General features: G+C 38.1%; 1 protein-coding gene across 4 annotated transcripts in view; it reads left to right on the forward strand.

Annotated features, from left to right (window-relative positions):
* LOC131679716 (protein Atossa) overlaps positions 1–21092 on the forward strand; it is a 98384-nt gene that overhangs the window by 68839 nt on the left and 8453 nt on the right. For all 4 annotated transcript variants that reach the window (XM_058960453.1, XM_058960451.1, XM_058960454.1 and 1 more), the window contains 5 exons: positions 15575–16357; positions 16414–16550; positions 16612–18355; positions 18489–19382; positions 19448–19716. In XM_058960453.1, the coding sequence (XP_058816436.1) occupies positions 15575–16357; positions 16414–16550; positions 16612–18355; positions 18489–19382; positions 19448–19716 (3827 nt within the window). The remainder of the gene's footprint in view (positions 1–15574; positions 16358–16413; positions 16551–16611; positions 18356–18488; positions 19383–19447; positions 19717–21092) is intronic.

A 21092-nucleotide genomic window follows, 5' to 3' on the forward strand; every position in this document is an offset into this window, starting at 1 on the left:
AGCCAAAAAACTGTTTTGGATTCCGCATTCTCATCAGCAACCAAAGCTTCTGTGCTTGTATTTCCGAGACATCACTCAGAACATGCCAGTTGCTTAGTTCGTGCAAAACGTATGACTTTTTGGATTTAGGATTGAGCGTCCAACTAGTGCCAGCTTTGTTGCTAGCCTAGACTTATCATCTAACTAGCCCAAAGACCGGTGCTAGTTACTGATGAGGAGAATTCGAAACGCTAAAAACTAATTTTTTTTAAGCAAAGGTGCTGATGCGAAATTATTCACAATCCACCGATTGTAGGCCAAAATAGGCTCTTTACTCTACATATCTATTTACAATTTTATGGCTTTATTTGAAAATAAAACTCGTTGATCAAATTGTCAACCTACGAACTACGATTTGTCTCAAGTGTAGAAATACACTAACACCGGAAATCTAATAAAACACTGCAGACTACAGTGGGCTTGGCATGTAGCGCGAATACCGGAAGAGAGACTAGCTAAAGTTATGCTCAGTTCGTAACCTGTAAAAATGGCGGCCCAAGATGAAGTAGTCGGGAAATGTATAACATATTCGCTCATAATTCGGAACATCCAGATTGTTCGGCCACGATGATGATGAGAATGATAATAATTCCTTAAAAAACATTTTCCCAAAACTTGATAGAGATCCGAGAAGGTTACAGAATTGTGAAGCGTGCCTCGTCGCAGCCACATACACTACACTTGAATCTTTTAACTCGATTATCTCGGAATAGTGTTTTCTAATCACTGGCTTTGCCGTGACCACAATTTCCGAAAAACTGTTTATTTTTAAGTTTTTTGTAATTAATATTGTTAGCACTTCAATGATTCGTCGTTTAAATTTTTATTGTGAAGATAATTAAGTTTTTGAGGAGTACGTTCCTTTTTGAAGAAAACAATACATTTATACAAATAAACGTTCAAGAACTAGGAAAGCCATTATACTAATGTTTTTTCAGTTCTATGATATCAGCATTTCCATCGTGATCACTGCAAACCTAATCAAAATGAGTGTTTGGGGGAAAGGGCCATAGCCAATTAATACTTGAATGCAATTATTGCTCCATACCTTTAAAAATTTCGAGTTTTTTATATTCCTGCATAAAAACACAACCTCTTGAAGGGGGTTAAATATGTTGCGAATCGTTTGCCCAAACGACACTTACAACAAGTAATGGTCGTGGTGTGTTTTGGTTGCTAAATTAGTTGAATTATGGTTGATTTACGCTTATTTTCAACTGACTATGATGAAAAAATTGCAAGTCGGCAAGCGGTGTTGACGGGTCGGCATTTTCATAAATTTCTCTAATCAATATACTGCCCACGATCGCAAATCAGTCCCATAAAGATAGGAAATCCCATAGAAGATGAGACAAATATGCGATCATGGGCAGTATAGCTTGTCATAAAATTTCAATCGAAAATTTTTCACAGTCAACGGTGATATGAACTCAAAAACACATTTTCCGTTAGCTAGCTCGATGCTGTAGTAACGAGGGGATCCACTTATTGGACTAGCGATTTGGTAACGTAGAAAATTAAAATTAACGAAACAAGACAAGTTTTTTTACCTTTAAATATGCGAAAAGCAGCTTAGCATTGGATTCTAGAATTGGCCAACCCTTTAAATAAAGGTATTTTGTAATATACAGAAACGTAGAGCGTATATAGGATTCTACAACTATTTTTTTTGAAGATGCTGAGGTCAAGAAACGCAAAAATATTAGTTTTGATCAAAATAGTTTTCTGTCGCAGTGTACAAAACTACCCAATTTTCACCTTCGATACTCAATACAATTCGGCTACAATATTTCCAATAGCCAAATTGCTCTGAACAGGTAGTCCATGGTAGGCTAAGTTGGTAGGATTTATCAGTTATAAGACAATGACGATATATCAAATTTTATTTTTAATAGTTATTTTGAAATTGTTTTTGGCAGCACTGCTCCAGCGAAGTCCAACCAACCTAATTGCAATAGCATGTGTTCTACGAATAATACCAATAATTTTTACTGCTGGAATAAAAGATAATACCCATAGTTATCAGCGTTACTTATTTTAGCAAGAAAAACTTTTTGAAAGCAAAAGTTACACCTATTTAAAAACTTTGTTTATGAACAACATGGGCATGAAGGCGTTAAATATTGAACATATAATTATTTGAGTACTGTAATAGCAGAATGTTACGAATAAGGTAACCTAATTTTTGCACAGCTGGGCGCTTTGCTAGAAATCCAGAAATATTATTAGGTATATACAATGCGTGTGCAAACAATTACACCGACTGGTATTATGCGTGATAAGCAAGGCTCAACAATACCGACGTCATCAGGCCGGAGTTATTTCCTACTTTTACATTATATGTGTTTCATGTTGCCTTTTCTTTGTCGTTTGTTCATCATCTTTCTCTTCCTAATTTATCTTCTTCGTAGCTCGGAACGAAAATGCTACTGTTAATATTTGAGCCGAATATCAGATTAAGCCAGCAATCCAACCAACAATCATCATTCATTACTACCCTCACCATCCGTTGTTGACTACCAACATCATTTTCCCATATCAGCAGCAAAGCACACACACCATCGAGTGCAACCATCTGATCATCATTTACGTTTCCAACCATATAATATCCCATTATCTTTTGTTGAGGTAGGCAAGCTATGGGAAACAAAATATGTATTTTCAGTAATAGCCAGGGCAGGAAAATTTCGAAAAATGAATTGATTGCTGTTCGAAGCTTCACGAAGCACCTTCTCAAGCATACCACATGCAATCGATGAGTTTGACACAATCGCTGCGAACATTTAGGGGTAAAACTTATCTCTGCTCGGACGAAGCGAGCTTCGCATCTAGTTCGCTCTTTACAATGTTCGAAAAAGTTCACATTAACCTTAGAAGCACACATCGTCGAACACGAGGTAAGCTCTTGGCTCGTGGTTTTTGCGTTTTTGGAACATTTCCACAGAGTTTCGAAGCGATATTCGGTGAACACATATAAAGCGAATGCCTCGTTTATTTGAGAATCGCGAACATCGAAGTTTTGTATCGCTTCAAGCATCAGCATCATGAGGCCACCGCGAACATGTTCGCTACGTGACTATCTGTCTTAAAATCATAAACTGTAAATCTTATTTTGAGTATAAATAAAATGGATTATTTTAAGATTATAATTTAGGATTTAGGGATTAGGTGCGTCGCATACCTTACCAATTTATGAGCCACGAGTTTGAATGAGCGTAGTGGTAGTGAAATTCAAATTCTTTTTTTCGGAATACAATTATGTTTACTAGCTACTTTGATTGCAAACTCGTCTTTTCTTCTTCAATCGGAGTATATTTTCCCTGCCAAGGAGTTTAGGTGAAGATGAATAAAGTATGTTTAAGGGGGTAAGGGTTTCAGCGTGAAAAAATGTTTTTTGGTGAAATGACTCTTTTGGATGAAATGATACATTATAATGTACAAAAGTTTTGATCAATTCGCTTCGCCCAAATTTCTAAAAAAAATCGCAAATAGTGTTTTTTAACGCTAAAACCATTACCCCTCTCTTAATAATCTCCCTATCTAAAACAAATTCTTCCGAAAAAGAACAATTTTCGGATGGAATCTCACTGCTGACGTCCGAGTTCAGTTAGACGGCGAACTTCAGTTATTTGCATCCACTGAGGGGTAGTTAGGCGTAGTCCGTTGGCCTTTGTTTTCAACTTGTTGCGGTTTCTAACGTTCTTGCGCAACATTCCTAAATCGGCTAGTCATATTCACTCAATAATATGCGATGAATTGGGTGTTAAACGTTATTTTTAATTTTACCAAATGAATTTATTAACAAATTATTAACCTACATACTTGAATCCATTATTATTGTCATTAATTGAATTATAATTTCTTGGCATCTGTACCAAACCAAGAGGAAAGCTTCCAAATGATTTTTATAATATTGTTTTATAAGTTTATTGGTTGATTACCTAATCACAAGAGACAAAATATTTATTTTCAAACATTTTCGACAGAATCTGTTCACTTAATAAATGAAGTGTCAAACTTATTACATGTTCCACTTTTATGAAATTTATTTCCTGACTCCTGTACATGTGTTTTGTGATAAATAATGAGAAGGATATTCCAACTTGTTTGTATTGTATTTGTTAACTAATTACTGATGGAGAAACGCAAAGAACTTACAAACAATGTTCTAGTGATTTTTTTTTGTTGGAAATCCAAAAACAATTCTGAAAAGGGCAAAATTTGGTTTATCTTCTCCATGATGTAATCTTCCCTTATTTGACTTTTACTAATAAAAAATAAAAGAAAGAAATCTTTAGGGTCCCACGTATTTTTTTTTTTTTTTGAATCAGTTATAGCCGAAATGCTTTATGTAAGGGAAATCTCGGAAAATGAGAAGCGAAATAAATAACTCCAAGTAGAATGAAAGTCGTTCTAAACTCGAACTTTTTCGAATACTGTCTTTCCATTATTATTCGCTTTTTGTCGCATTCCATATTTTGATATATTATTTTGAAGACCCATATTTAAGATCAATACAATAGTAATTCTTCAAAAGGGCTAATGAGACTTTTGTAAACAAACTTATTTCGCTCATTTTTCCGCTACAGAGTTGAATTTTATGAAAAATACACATGAATCAACATCTTTGCCCTTGGTAGAATCGATTTCAAATGTTTTCTGTGTTGAAATGATAACAAATTAAGAGAAATCAGCAAAACAAAAGTTTGTTCACAAATCTTATTAGCCCTATTCAAATGTTGATATGGAATAATAAAATCAATCAAGATCAATTTCGATTTTTTTTTTTAATTTTGCGGTGGTGTAATCCCTTAAGTGGTTGATTTAACGGCTTCTTTCAAAATTTATCGAACCTACTCCCATTCGTTCATTCGTTAGAGTAGTTTATGTTACAGAGAGTGTACTAAATTAATAGGAACACTTAAATTTAGGAAGTTATGACCCTCGCTCCACAAGGCAGTTTGCGACAGAATTGCTCAACTGAAAATTATTAAATGAAATGAATGAAAACAAACATTAGACTATAGCATTTTGTACGCATGCACTTCAGAGGTCCAAGGGTTACAATTTCTGTTCTAGTTCTCGGATCGCCAACACATTTTTTTCGATTTTTTGGCCCAGTTCTCAAGGGAAATCCAGTTTTTAACTTTTTGCATACATATTGCATTGAATGAAGAACTTAGATAATGTATTCATAAAGTATTAGTAATAATTCGATTGTCCGTTCATTTTAAAAGGCTATTTTCTATAACTTTACAATTGATTTAATTTCACTTTCAAAATTTCTCGAAATATCATGTTCTAAAAGTTCTCAACCGATATAATATTCGAAAACAGTTATAAAAATGTCTCATCACACTGGTACACTGAAGTTTTTTTTTATGCGGGGGATACGTACCGCATAAAAAAAATCCGCATAAAAAAAAACCGCATAACTTTGAAAATCCGCATAAAAAAAAACCGCATAACTTTGAGAATCCGCATAAAAAAAACCGCGTAACTTTGAAAATCCGCATAAAATAAAACCGCATAACTTTGAAAATCCGCATAAAAAAACACATAAGGTGTGAAATATTTTTCAATATTAAGAGCCATAGTACTCAAGGAAAAGCAAGGATTTGAAGTAAAAAAGTTTAGAAAAAAGCGTGGAGTAGGGTCATATGAGCAAGCTTAGAGTTTTCCGGCTACTTAGCTCTTTTTCTTCTGCAACGCAGGAGTCAGGATCTTTTGGCATTAAATGCGAATCACCTGAGTCTGCGGCATGTCCAGACAAGCGTAAAGTCACTTAATGACTTATGCTGTCGGAACCTTGACTTCTTGGAATCGCAAGACTGACCTCGGCACCTAACCGACCAGCATCGAGATAACGATTTCGAGAGAAATTTCAACGTCGGGAAATTTCTCCGTCGGAGTAGACTAGGCCCCCGCCGGGGACTAATTCGAATAGATCGGGAAGTAGCGCCGGCAGATGCTCGTCGAGGCGCCTGACAACTGGAAGTCACTCCACCCCGAATCGCAGTTCGTATCGGTTTTGGAAGATCTTCCACTGCCGGGGAACTTTTCGTCGGAGTAGGAAAGATCCACCGTCGGGGACTATTCCGAGTAGTCCGTAGCGAATCGCCGGCTTGAATCATCGGGGCGCCAGTGAACCGGACGCAATCCTCCACCGGGAATCGCTGGACTAACCTCGGCATTCTGCCGGACTGCATCTAAGGAAGAATAACGTGTCCATCAACGGTTGCAGGAGACATTCTTTCGTCGAGGAACTCTCCGCCGAGGTAGGCTAGCTCCACCGTCGGGAGCTACGCCGAGTAGCACCGAACGCGACAGACCCTGGTCGTTGGGGCACCAGTGAACCGGAAGCCACCCTCCAATCGGAATCGCCAGATCGACCACGGCATCCAACTGGTCAACGTAGAGAGGAAGGCATGTAGAATATCATGCCGTGCAGGACTGATATGGCGGTTACGAGACAAGGGAAATCTAGCACGACCAGCTAGACCTGGAATCAAGTGAAGTGCATTAACACGCCTCCCCCCAAAGTAGTCATTTCAAATGGAATCCGGGGGATCAGGCAAATGTCGGACTTCTTGGTGGAGTTTAGAGGAATAGAGAGTTATCTTCTCTGTTCAGAGTCCCTCACTCTGGCACATGATGGACGAAATCAGTCGTATGGTCTAACTACTGAACGTGTGCCGGGTCGGCGTAAAAGCTTTATCACCAAGTAAAAAAAAGATACACGCTCAGAGACTTTTTTTCCGATCTCGCCGAACTGAGTCGAATGGTATAAGAGATTCGGCTCTGCGGGCCTCGGTTAAAAAGTGTAAATTCCGACCGATTGCATAAGTTTTATTATGAGAAAGGTAAAAAGGTATTCAGTCATTTTCTGTTTTTATTTTCACTGCATCAAGAATACTTCTCATATCCTTAACCCAAAGACTAGTAATTTATAACCTAAAATAAAAATATGAATATTTTATGTCTTTTGTTTAAGCATGTGCATTCACGAGGATCTATCTTTCGATAAAAGTCGCTTCAGGTGATGCCCTAGAAATTAAAAGGAAGCTGCATAAAAAGAATCGCATAACTTTGAAAATCCGCATTAAAAAAACCGCATAACTTTGAAAATCCGCATAAAAAAAAACCGCATAACTTTGAAAATCCGCATAAAAAAAGTCGCATAAAAAAAATCCGCATAAAAAAAAACCGCATAAAAAAAGACTTCAGTGTAGATGGATTCAAAGCGTTTTTTTTAAATAAGTGCACGAAAAAACATGCGCCCTTCTAAAACATACTTCTGAATCAAAATGGTTTTACTGTTAGTCGAAAACAAGATTTACAAAACGACCAGAACTGCCAAATATGAATCGGGAATGGTCGAGTTTATTGACATTCCCTATTTATTTCTAGGATTCATCATACACATCATGACGTTATTTATTTAACTGATAATCGATTTTTTCCTTTGAATGGATATCGACATCTTTATCCTCAAGAAACTGACATAACTGGATCCTCAAGAAACTGACATAGGAACATGACTAAGATAAGCGAGCAACTCAATACGTTGTGTACATTGTGTTTAACTTCATTTTCTAGCCCTAATTTATTTCATTTGAAAATTTATCCCCGCCCTGTCACGAAATCTTGATTTTATCCCTACTGGTAATATATCAGTAGGGTATCTTAAATAAACTTGTTACGTCACTTTTCAGTTAACCCCAGCTTCCATAAGCTATACATTGTCACAATTATTTTTCACCTGTTCCACACTTAATACAAGGCCTCTGTCTAGAATATACTTTTTTTGCATAACTAGTAGGTAGGTATTTGAATAAAGAAAACTAATATCGTCCGGCGAACATGTTAGCGATGGCCCTCGCGATGCTAAATTGATATAATCCTTCGGTGTTCGCGATTCTGAAATACTTCGAGGTAATCTTTCTTATGTGTTCGCGAACATCGCTTCGAAGCTCCGTGTAACTGTTTCAAAAATATCGATCACACGAACCAAGAGCTTAGCTCGTGTTCGTCGAAAACTACGCAAAAGCTTTTACATATCTTTCCGAACATCAATGAAATAAACAAGAAGCTTCCTTTGTCCTCGCCGAAGAGCATGCAAAAGTATCGCCCAAATGTCCGCAATTACGATGGTAAGCGATTGTGATGCGAAGCTTGTGAATACGAACCAGTAACGCAAAGCTTCGCGCTTTGAAAGTATTCGAACATAGGTTCGGTTCGAATATTTCCTGCCCTGGTAATAGCTAGCGGATTCATATAGCTTTTCAAATACATAGTCAGAATTTCCTCCTATCCTTTGAGTATTCAAACAAGATAAGGTTGCGATAAAGTGTTCCCGTGTAAAGTGTTTTTATATTTTATTTTTTGTTGGTCCGAAATACGCAGAGGTACCCTATTTATCATCTTCATACGTATCCTTCACCCGCAAAGTGAATCGAACCACTCATCATGATTCATTACAGGCGAATTGGTCGAAATAATTAGGTTCTTCGGGAAATGGAATTCTCAGCTGGGAAGAAGTGTAAAATAAAGAAAACCCCGATTTTAGAATGGAGCTGTTATGGTATGTGTTCAAGCAACATAAACATAAATTATTTCTACAACCTATTTTCGCGTGTTGTTGAAAAGGCCTAAAAAGTATACTGTCAAAATTCCACCTTGAAAAAAAAACTTTACCGTAATTTACCGAGAACGGATGGTAACTTAATAATGAAAAAGAAAAGTTTTCTCTTTCGTCCGTTGCTTATGGGCCCTTTTCAAAAAACACTATTTAAGAATTATGATTTAACATACGGTAGTTTGCCTATTTTAAAACAATTAGGCTAAGTGCCATTAACTACTTGACCTACAGCTGATAGATTGGTTTACATAACTATCAATATCTTTGCTTCATTCATAAGTAGCAAATTTACTTACAATAAAAAAGTGTGAAAATTGAAATACGTATGCTTATGCGTAATGAAAATTCAAATCGATAGCATCAGCTTTCAACTTAACATTCGAGACAAGACGTTGAACAGAAGTCTCATTGACATGCTCAAAGAGATAGAACAACGATAGAGTTAGGGTGAAAATGGGTTACCATCATATTAAGAATTATATTCATCGAGCTGGATGTGCAGTAATGGAACAGTTTAGGATTAAATTATTTGATTTGTTGACATTTGTTAATAGTCGACAGCAGTATTTTTAAAGGAGAATATTTCTAACTTTTCAAAATTTTGGCCTCTAAAAATAAGAGTTTTAATGAAAGTAATTTCTGTTGTACTCAACAAACTGACTTATTTTGAGCACTTTTCGATCGACAATATGTACAATATGTTCTAGGTGTGAGAATGTTATCTCAAATTTTTATAGAGATCGGAGTAGTAGACGCAAAGTTATAGCGTTTTTCATCTTACTCCCTTACGGAGGCGTGGCTTATACTTGAAACTTTAAACGCGATTATTCCGAAATCATGTTTTCCCAAAAACGTCTTTGCGGTGACTACGATTGCCGAAAAAGTGTTCAACCGATCTTAAAACTTTTTTTTAGCTTGTTCGTAATTTAACCCTTCGGAAGTCGCGCTTATGGTCCTAAGACGATTTCGCTTAGATTTTCAGAGCAGCGTGCACTCAGTGCACTAGCGCAACTGCCGGAATGTTAACTGTCGTGTCCTTGAATCATTCCATTTTTTTGTAAAAACTTTCATATTATTGTTATGATTTTTTTAATTTTTTTCTGGTGAAAATAGTGTTTTTTTTAGAAAAGTCGTCCCCGTTTCCAAAAAGAAGATTTTTTTTAATCGATCGTTCAAGGACACCACAAGTACATATACTAATGATTTTTTTAGTTTTATGTTTTCAGTTGAGCTGTTGGACTGGAATCGTAGTCACGACAAACCTCTTTGAAAAAAACGTGTTTTGCGGAAATTGCTATAACTTCGACAATTATTATTATTTTTTATGTTCTCAAGTGGACTTTGCAAATTGGACATCGTACTAGGCTAGACGTACAACAAGTATTTTATAAGAATATGGCTACATACCTTTACAAAAATTCAAACTTTTCCCGTTTTCCTCGCATCTCAACATATATAACCCCTTAATTCTTTTTCCTAACAAGTTCGGAACATTTTTTTGTGATTTACACTTTATCATCGATCCCAGGTCCATAAAAAACGTTCCCGGCCATAATCTCCTTTCCAAAACTGCTTATCCCTACCAATAATATTTAATATTTTTAACAACTAGTAGCCTGTGTAACCTCCATCATTCAACCAAATTTTATCCATTCGTCTTGGCATTGAGTCATTCAAACGCTGATAAGTTTGCGTTGGTATAGTGTACCATTCCTTTTAAGCTGCTTCCCACAAACTATCCTTATTTGTGAAATTTTGACTGGATAACTTCTTTTTAAGTACATTCCGTAGATTTTCTATACGATTCATGTTAGGAGATTGGTAGGGCCACTTTATTATCCCGAAATCATTCTATCACAAATTCGATGTGTCTTTCCGATTAATATCTAGCTGAAATTGCCATATGAAGGCACGTTATTTTTGGCATAGAACTGCATGACATCCTTTAGGATGTCCATCCTTTAGCCTTGCATGCGAATCTTGCCACTATAGTGGTGTTGCAAAAATTAGGACCTGCGCCATTCCACGAAAAGCATCCCCAAATCTCATTGTTCTCGATTCTGTGCTTTACCGCAGTGATTCTCAACCTGGGGTCCGCGGAGCCCTGGGGGGCTGTGAAGTCGTTTGTGGGGGTCCGCGAAGAAAAATATATTTTCCGAGTGTATATTGAAATTTCAAGTCTTGTTTCCTAACAAACTGAAAATAACATATTGATAGCATACAACATTGATGTTCATCCGTGGGGGTCCGCAGCAACCCAGGGTGATTTCTAGAGGGTCCGTGGTACGAAACCGCTGCTTTACCGTATTTTCCGTGCGTCACAGATTATTGCAATTTTAATTTTTAATATAAATTTTTGTTTTTGTGAAACATTTTTTCAGTGATCGTAGAGAAGGATTAGCGAAATTTGTCAGAATACTGTCTCAATAAATAGTGATCCGGCCTATTATGCAAATAAGACTAGCTTTTCCAGGCAATACTCCCACGGTCGGCTGTGTGGAGTTCAAATTGCTTTTGATAAGGAAACATAAGATACTCTCGGTAGCCGGCTATCCAGAGTTTAAACAGAATCAAAAACTAAACAAGATCTTTTCTTTTTCGAGTGATCGTGTTCTCAAAAACCAACTGAACTACTACCCAATAAACCATGCTTTACAGGTCGCATCGCTTGCTTGGAGCGAATCCTAGACCTTATACCGTTCCAAATCACCAACTCCGCGACACCTATGCACAGTGGTCGGAAACGCCAAAAACGTGAACTTAATTCACTAGAGGCCAAACCATCGAATATATTCACATGATGTCTTTGGAGGAATCGTTCGTATGCATATTCCCCACATATTTGGTGCGTGGCACTCTGGCACCCTATGAATAGGGTAAGCTTACTTTATCATGTTTTTTGACTTTTTCCATACAAAAATCAGCAAAAAATTTTTTTGCCCCAAATTTAAAATTCTTGGTTGAATGTTCAATTACAAGTATTATTTTCACTTATACCTGAATATTTCAGATTTTATAAACGTGGGAGCAAAAATGTAAAGTTTTTAATATCATTGGAGATTCCAAACTAATATAGACTCAAATAGACATGTCATAATGAATTTAATGCTTACAAAAGAATGTCATACCATTATTTATTAAATTTTGCGGAAAAAATCGAAATTTTTTTTTGCAGATTTTTGTATGGAAAAATTCAAAAAACATGATAAAGTAAGCTTACCCTATTCATAGGATTCTAAAGTGCCACGCACCAAACCTTCTTAGCTTTATTGTGCATAGTTTAGAGAGTTAAAAAAGTGCCTGTTCATGAATTTTGGTTTGCACCTTTCTTTTTTATACGTAGTTGAAGTTGGTGTAAAAAATGTAAAAATCTTCAATAACTTTGAAACAAATGAGTATTTTTACATACAGTCTTCGACAATATTATGTAGTTTTGTTACCTACACATTTGTCTAGAACATAGTTTGCACGAAAAGTCACAATGAAAAAAGTTATATTAAGAAAACTAGATTTAAGGGGGTTGTCATAGAAAACGTCTTATAAATCGATAAACTTTACTCCTACAAGCTCAAGTTCTTCAACAAAATTCTTCACCATGAGCATTCCTAAAACTTTGTCGAAGACACCAACTTTCTATCTCGTCAGTATAAAAAGTTAATTTTTTTAGTTCGATCATAGTAAGCCATGCCCAATTTCAATTCTTATCATATTGTGGGGAATATTCATACGAACAATTCCTCCAAAGACACCCTGTGAATATATTCGATGGTTTGGCCTCTAGTGAATTAAGTTCCCGTTTTTGGCGTTTCCGACCACTGTGCTATGGAAGAGTCTGATGAGTCGTCTACCTTCCGTTAAGTAGGTGGAGCATCCACACTTCCCGTCTACCCTATCCTTCATCCTTCCCCGTGAACGATGGAGATGGGGGCAATGATGGCTATCATGCTGTTGAGGTTTGAATATGGGTCGGATTGGTATGAATTCCTACTTAGCACTTCCTAAGCAACCCTTATTAGATAATCAGCAGTCAAACATGATGAAGTCAGTGTGCAATCCGTCAAAATTCTTCGTACAGAACTATTCATTCCATGTAACTCGTTATCAGATAGGTTTGTTGAAATCGAACAATTATTTTTTTTGGAAAATGCTACATGTAGAAACCTTTACGCTCTTTTCAAAAATTGCTCTGAATCAAAATAATCTAATTGACTGTGGAAAATGTTTAGTCTTACAGGCCGGTGCAACGTGTAAAGTTTCATCGAAACCTATGATGGTCGGTAACCATTTGAGAGATTTTCGGATGGTACTTCGTGGAATTCCTCAATGTAGAATAATGCTGAATATCTTGGTGACTGTTAACATTTGCACATTTCCTTAATTCTTGCCTAATATGCAATTTCGTCTTCCCTCGATCTGTACCGGACAAATATAGGGAAGTTTTGCAATGACACCGTAATATTTTAAAGTGAGGCTCTTATTACGCATCAAAATGTGGGAATACATGATCGATTTATGCGTTCATAGCTTGCAGTTTTGTGCTCATTATCTCGATCGACCAGCCATCAAGAGAGTTAGGCGTGTACCAGTTAACCTTTGGCTGCAACCTGCACGATCAACTATAACTTGATGAGATAATCGAAATAAGCGTAAATAAAATTACACACTACTCTACTTTTTATGTAGGCCAAGCATGATTTTTACAACATCAATATGTTAAACCCTTTCAAAAAAAGCTTGTTTAACCAACGATCGCGATCTGTTCAATCAGGCGACCAGGGTTGCCGAAAGTAAAACTGTATTTTCGTTCGGAAATAATTTTCATCGTTCTTTTCGACAAATAGTGCTTGCAATTACGTCAACGATAAAATTCATATTTTTTTGGTGTGTAGGTGAGATTATTTAGAAACGACAAAACAACTAATTTATCATTATATAGTTTTATTGTGATTTCGTCCTAGGTGTACTGTCACTAATTGGAGGACGACTACAACCCAATTAGCCCTGATAAGCGTTATCATAAGTGTCCAATAGTTGGGAAGTTTGATTCAATGGTAAAAACGACATTGAAACGTTAGTCGGTCTAGGCATTAAATTTTGTCGGTCGACTGTTTTCAAATCAACTCAATCACCCTCAACTACAACGTAACCCAGTTAGCGGTCTTCTACTGCACAGTTTCTGTGTATTACAGAACTCGACAGACTTCCAGAGGAAAAGTAATTCAATAATAATTATATCTCAAAATATTTTTACATGTATGCATATTTATTTTCTAAGCAAAAAATATGTATATCTGTAATACAAAGTTATTTCGAACATATTTCAAAAGTTTGTATAAATGCAGATTATTTTGGTTTTTTTGGTAACACTGCAGGTGACTGTGGTTTGTTATTTATCAGCGAAAAGTACCAGACACACAGCAGCAAGTTTCATATGCCCCTTCAACCTACTTCGTCCTTTCGACACCTTCACTGACTTGACTATCAGCTGCAGACAAAACGATTGCTAAACTTAAAATCCATGACGACGGAGAATAGTAGTGGTAGAGGTCGACTTTTTGATCGTATGTGTTACCAGAAAGTTTTTTTTTTATTTGTGGGAGATTCATAGAAGAAACAGATATGAAAAAGCAAACTAAAATACCCATTACTTTGTGTTCGTTTATTTCGCTTTAGGTATTGTTTGGTTAAGCTTTTTTGCAAACTTCATAATATCAAAGCAATGCACAATGTCGCAGACATTGCAGTATTGATCTAAGCTTCTCCATATGAATTAAGAATTAATTTTTGTCACTAAAAATCGATTCCAAGAAAATCCTCAGTAACTGGAAAAACCCATTAATCAATTAAATAATTTATCCAGCATAAAGTAGCCATTATGAGCATGAAAGCGCAATATCGATTCGTTGAAAAAGTCACAATCATCTGGTAGGGGTGTTTGGAATGTTGCGAACTTAGTCGGCGAAAAGAGAGAAAATGAAAACTTTGCACATGTGTGACGTAATAGTACTTAGAAATCATAACGTTTTTCCTCAAGTACACTTATTAAACCTTGCATATTGAAATTGCAAATATACAAATGAATCTTCACTACCACAAACCAAACTTAGTGTGCTGTCGTGAATATTCAGTAAAGGTGAACTGTACATACGGCAGAATTTGGAGTGACCTACTTAGTCAAATCACTAGAAGAAAAGCGTGAAAGCAGAAGAACGGCACCAGCAGTGGCAAGTGCAGAATGTACGAAAGTGGAGACGTCATATCAACCCCATTCGCCTCCCAACCTAAACCGTTTTTTCTATGTATGGGGAGAAAGAAAATTGATACATATATGTGTTGACGGTTAGAGGCACATAAGGCTTGCGAACCGTTGAAAGAAAGGGAAAATCTTCGTCGCTTTGTGTTTGCGTGACATGACCATTTTTCCCATCAGTGTGATAGTCACTAAGACCCATAGAGCAACATAAGCTTAGATAATAAGTAGTGATAGTCATTGGAGTCTTCCGTTGGTATATTGTATTGAATATTAATTACCAGTTAATAAGTATAATGGGTCCAAATCAGTCGTAGATATTCTCGGATGGGGAATGTGTTTGATATGTAAATAAATCTTCCAGTAAGCTCGATGATCGAATTGTTTATTGCGGGTCTGCTGCAAAAGAATCTACATTTTGCAAATTGTATGATGCGTATCTACAAACAATATGCAAAAACATAAAAATGCGCATTGAAATTTTAATTTCGTTTAATTTCGACTTTCGCTTGGGAAGTTGTATACGGCCATCGTATGTTGTAATAATTATTGCTTGTCCAAGGTGTACGGTTAAACTTAATGCATGTGTGCCAATAAAGAAATTGTTGTAATCGCTACAGTTCATCTTTTTGTCTATTTTCCAGATGCACAGCGGTAGTTTCATCTCGCCCAAACATCCGGCCATACCGGTATCGATCGGCATTGCATCGATCGTTCTCGAGGGCCGACCAGCAATCCTCGATGAAGGTGGGGCTTCCTCTGGCGACAGTGCATCACCAGGTTGTGGTCCGGGTGGGGGAGGCGGTGGAGGTGCATCCGATGAAGATGGTGGGTTTTATGGAACAGCAACGGATCATGGCAAACGATATGCATCGTCCGAAAGGGCCACTCGAGAGAGTCCCCTGCAGATGGCCGAATGTCACAAGTCCTTCATGTCTGATGCAGCTCAACGGATCAATCTAAAACTCCAGCAGATACGTTCATGTCCTGGCTCGAGCAAGGATATAGTAGAGAATATGGTAACCGTTCAAGCGTCTGGAAGTGGCGCACGTCGCGGTGCCGTTGGCGATCAAGACGAGTACGACGGTTACGGAGTGGAGACGTATGTGAGTGAAGCTCGCGGTGAAGCAAGTTCACTGGTTTTTAGTGCCAAAGCTTGGAGCAGAGATCATATTTACAGTGGGTTTGAAAAGATGAAACTTCTGAGTGCGGTTTCACCGATCAAAGCGGCAGCCACACCATTTATCAACTTCTCCCCAAATGTAAACTCAAAGAAGAAATCCGATGCTGGCATTAGTAATACGGTGACTACCAAACCACGTTCTCGCGAGGGACCTCATTGCGAACAGTTTTTGAAAAAAATCGGTGTCATTAAAACGGATCCAATAGAGGAAGCAGAGCATAGCTGCAGTTATCGAAATGAATTCGTATGTTTTCTTTGAAAATAATTTTTATATCCAATATACATTTTTTTTCTTCTTAGTGTCTACGTTGGCAAGCTTATTTCAAACAGCTCTCATCAATTTTAACAAGTGGCGATGCAATTTGCATAGAAGTGTTTCTTGGACCCGAAAATCATGCTATTCTACTAGAACAATGGATTTTAAAATTAAAAATAAAGTAAGTTGTTTTATAAATTCGACTGCTTATGCAGTGTCCAATTGATTTCACTTTTTCGTAGATCTTCTGAATCAACAATGACACTACAATCTCTCTGTGCTGCCATACGTAGTCAATTATACTTCTCGCAAATATCCGCCTGGACCGACCTAATCAGGAATTCGCTTGAACCAGAAATTTTCAACAATCCACGCATAAAAAAATCTTCCTCGGGAGCACCCTCAGGTTCGATGAGTAGTAGCAGCGGCAGCGGTGAAGTATCCCCACCAATATTACCAGAAGCAAAATTGGATATTCTTTTTCGCATTCGGGGTTATGACAACACTGCTTGCTTTAATGAGACACCTAACGTTCACAATTTCCCAGATGCCATGATTGCGGGCAACTACGTCATAGAAGTTAGCCTGAAAAGCTTGCCCCGGTTAGAACGAATTCCAAGAATAAATGATGAGATGGATGCCAAAATGAACGAAAGCTTGGTCAGCGATCGAATCGATTTACCGTGTCATGAGAAAGGAAAGCATCGTTGTGCTTTCCGAGAAGAGGAGGAAGAAGATCCTCAAATGGGGGACGATGATCTTTCGTCGGCCGCTGTTAGTCACCGAGAAAAACAGCTTATCAAGTACAAGAAGCGAATGATGAAACGTGAGAAAAAGAAAAAAACTGCGTCTAGCGAACTTGCGTCAGGACCAGCCGAATCGATTCCAATGGTAATAACACCTCCGGTTTGTAAATCACCAGCGCTGAATATCCCTACCGTGAACCATAACAGTAACTGTTGCGTACCGCCATACACTTCGTCCATCAATTTGATCCAACCGCCACTGTACTCGAATTGCGATGATCTTTATCAGACAGCCCCGTGTGCCAACAACACTAAAGCTACACAAACTGCCGTCTTTTCAAGTATGTCCACCGGTAGCAATGTCACGACTGTAGCCACCCAGACAGATGCGAGTGGGTGTTGTTGTCTCTGTTCTAAAGAGCAGCCGATGTCGGAACCTGGTAAACTGATGAGCACAAACAGTGATAGTCAAATGCAATATAATAATAGTAATTATAATCGTGATTACCCTAGTGATGACTGTGATACAAGCCAGCCTGAGGCTGACGTTGTGGTCCGCGAAAAGCATCAACGCGAGAATTTAAAAGGTCTTCGAAAGGCCGAACTGCTTCTGCAGGCCATCCAGCGGACGGCAATCATCAACGACCACCAGCAGCCTGAAGTGGCACATTTCAAAAACAATAATTACTATAGTGGTAGTTACAATGATAATAACAATATTGGTAGTGATACAGCAAAGTGCGAGCGAAGCGAATGTGATACTTTTACTTTCAATAAAAACGCGCTAGATTTAGGTGACTGTCGTTTATGCAAACGACAAAAAACGAAGCATAATTTTAAGTTAGCTCTCAACGAGTCGGAGAGCAGTAGCACAAGCAGTAGCACCAACAACAGTCCTCCCGGCTGCCGTCGGACGTTGTCTGAGAGTTTGGTGGGCCATTTTACCATACCATCGTCCCCGCATTACGACGAGACAAGCACTAATGTAGGCAACAGTAATGGTCACAGTGCACGGAAGGATGTTAATGATCTCAGCGCTGCACTCAGTAGCTCGACGGGTGCAATTGGAAATGGAGCCTTTTCATTCGAGCAGTTGAAAAGTTACCGACGTGCTTTCTCCGAAGATGTCATAGACACGATCAATTCAAAAAATGGTATTGAGTCCACTCTAATTGTCGATGACGGTGATGATCAAGAGGAAGATGAGGATGATGATACGTTTCAAAAGTGCAAATGCCCGGTAAGTTAAGCGTTACATGTTGTCATTTGAATGAAAATAAAAGAATTAATGGATCTGTAATGCCTCAAAATTACTACCCTAAATTACATTTAAGTTTCAGCGATTTCATGTCTCACCGTTTTGTATTCCACAGATAAAATTTTCCCGGCCAGTGTTACTTGACTTCCCTAGCCGAACACCATTCGTCACACCAGATTCTGATCGTCTTCAAACGTCAACACCAGCCAATAGTACAAGCAAATTCCCACTGTACGTGAGCTGTACTGAAAACGATTGTTCCGTTAGCACAGCAAGCAGTGTGTCACCCCATAAAAAACAAATCCTGAGCTGTACGGCTGGCACGGGAAACGCATCTCAGAACAAACCATCATCTCCGACGTACTTCACCATCCCGAAAATAAATCTCAGCAATATTTTCAACGTATCGCCTTTAGCGCGTGAAGATTCCGGTTTTGCTAGTAGCTCAAGTCCGATTCCAATTGATGGTAGTGTATTTAACTTTACTGGATCGATCGATCGGTTGAACGTGCGTAAATCTAATTCTGCCCCAACAAACCATCTTTCACCCGGTTCACTGTCGCCTCGATTTATTCGACATAGTTACAAAAATCAACGAACCCGCCATCTTTCGGAACGCAGTTCCTTCTCCGAACGTTCATCGGTTGGTTCCGACGAGCACCTATCGGATGATGAATTCCCTTATCTATCGGATTCCATCACCACTAGCAGTACAGGTCACGCTTCCCTTGGTGCAAACATTGTTCCGTCGTCACCACTGAAGTTTGGTGTAGTACAGCGTCCATTCATCAAGTCGTTTAGCAAAAATCTCTTTAAATTTGGACGTCTTCCACTGCTGGGTACATTAGAGGAATCACTGCTACAACGTCGCATTGCTCCCAAATTCCAGGTAGCCGATTTCAAAGTACTTCTGGGGGCATCAGGAAGCTTCTGTCCGACTCAGCAAACCATCCCGGCAGTTTCGTATTTCTACGAATTACCGGGACAGCACCTCACAACACCATATGTAGTAAGTGATCATTTCTTTGAAATCTTAAAATAGAGGTACACTTAATGGTAAACTTTTCGTTACAGTGCGAATTACGTCTTCCAAGGAAAGGATACTCGGTTCCACGTCAGGGAACAGTACAGGTCACGTTGCTCAATCCTCTGGGAACCGTGGTCAGAATGTTCGTGATACCGTACGACTTTCGGGATATGCCAGCGATGTCGACAACTTTCATCCGCCAGCGTATACTATCCTACGACGATAACAGCAAGGATCCACTAGTGTCTGTTAAAAGCGTAGAAGAGCTCAGTAATGCTGAACAAATGAAGTTGTTACGTTATGCAATCCATCTGAGGTGAGTTAGATTCTTTGTTGATATGAAATCCGAATTGGATTGCAGGTTGTATCGCATGTATGATTGTATCGTATCAGTTCTAAAACTCGATAGAAGTATTGAGCAGTTTGTATCAACGAACTGAAACATTTTGGCAGACAAAACAGGGCAGTTGATAAGGGAAGTATGTACTTCATTTTTTATCCAACACAATTTGCAGTAACTAGATAACAATCTCGATGTGTCTAGTTGCCCAAAAGCAGTAGACAGCTGATTGTCGAACTTTGAAGCATTGGATCGATCTGAAATTATGCGACTAGACTAATTTTTAATGACAATGTATTCTATGGACCAGGTTTAATGGTTAATGTCGCTAAAAGTGTGATGCGGAATTATTTTTTTATAATTATGCATAGAGCATGCATAGATGTTTATGACCGAAAATGTAGTAAATTCTTCTACAAGAAACTATTTGAAAATTAGAGTGCAATTTCCCAACTAATCAGCGTTCTATCTCACAGTCTTAAATTTATTCAAATCTTCCAATCTTATTTCATGACAATAGACACCAGAATCATCACGTCCCTCCATCAGAGAGCCGTCAGAGTAACGGGTCATTTGCGCTTGTCTCTCCATATAGCCAAACAACTACGTATGGAATTCCCTATCTACATGGGACTGATTTGGACACAAACTTTTCGTAAAAATTTGATAGATGGGTTTGAGACTCGCAAGTTTTCCTGAAAGTTCCGCACACAGTAACTCAAAGTAAAAAAACTGCAAGTCGTGAAAAGAAGCATTGAACTTTTGTTTTGATTAGTCGATTATTTAACTTGTCGACACCCGTCTTGGACAGTTCTTAGTACTTTGATTATTTCTATTTACACCAAAAGATCCCTTGGTCGCAGTGGTGATTACTAGTTAGACTAGTTACATTTAAGGATAGAATTTATTTTTAATCGTATTTTTCGTCAAGGGATCATCCATAAATGACGTAGCATGATATGGGGGAGGGGGGAGTTTTGTATTTTGTGATGATGTGTGACGACAGGGGGGGGGGGGTAGGGGGTCATGTCATGCTACGTAGCTTTTTTAAAGGAGAATAGAATAGAATTTTTAAAAAATTTACGGGGAAAAGGGGGGGCAGAGTTACCGTCAAGCTACGTAAGTACCAGGGGGGGGGGTATTTAGAGGTTTGTGACGAAATGCTACGATGGGGGAGGGGGGTGTTAAAAATGGGAGCACGTCGTTTGGCATAAGTTCGTTTGGCATAAGTTCATTTGGCATAATGTTCATTTGGCATAACCGTAGGTGACACATACGGTCGTTTGGCATAATGTTCATTTGGCATAATGGTCATTTGGCATAATGTTCATTTGGCATAATGGTCGTTTGGT

Source organism: Topomyia yanbarensis, chromosome 2 (genome assembly GCF_030247195.1).
Source record: "Topomyia yanbarensis strain Yona2022 chromosome 2, ASM3024719v1, whole genome shotgun sequence".
NCBI lineage: Eukaryota > Metazoa > Arthropoda > Insecta > Diptera > Culicidae > Topomyia > Topomyia yanbarensis.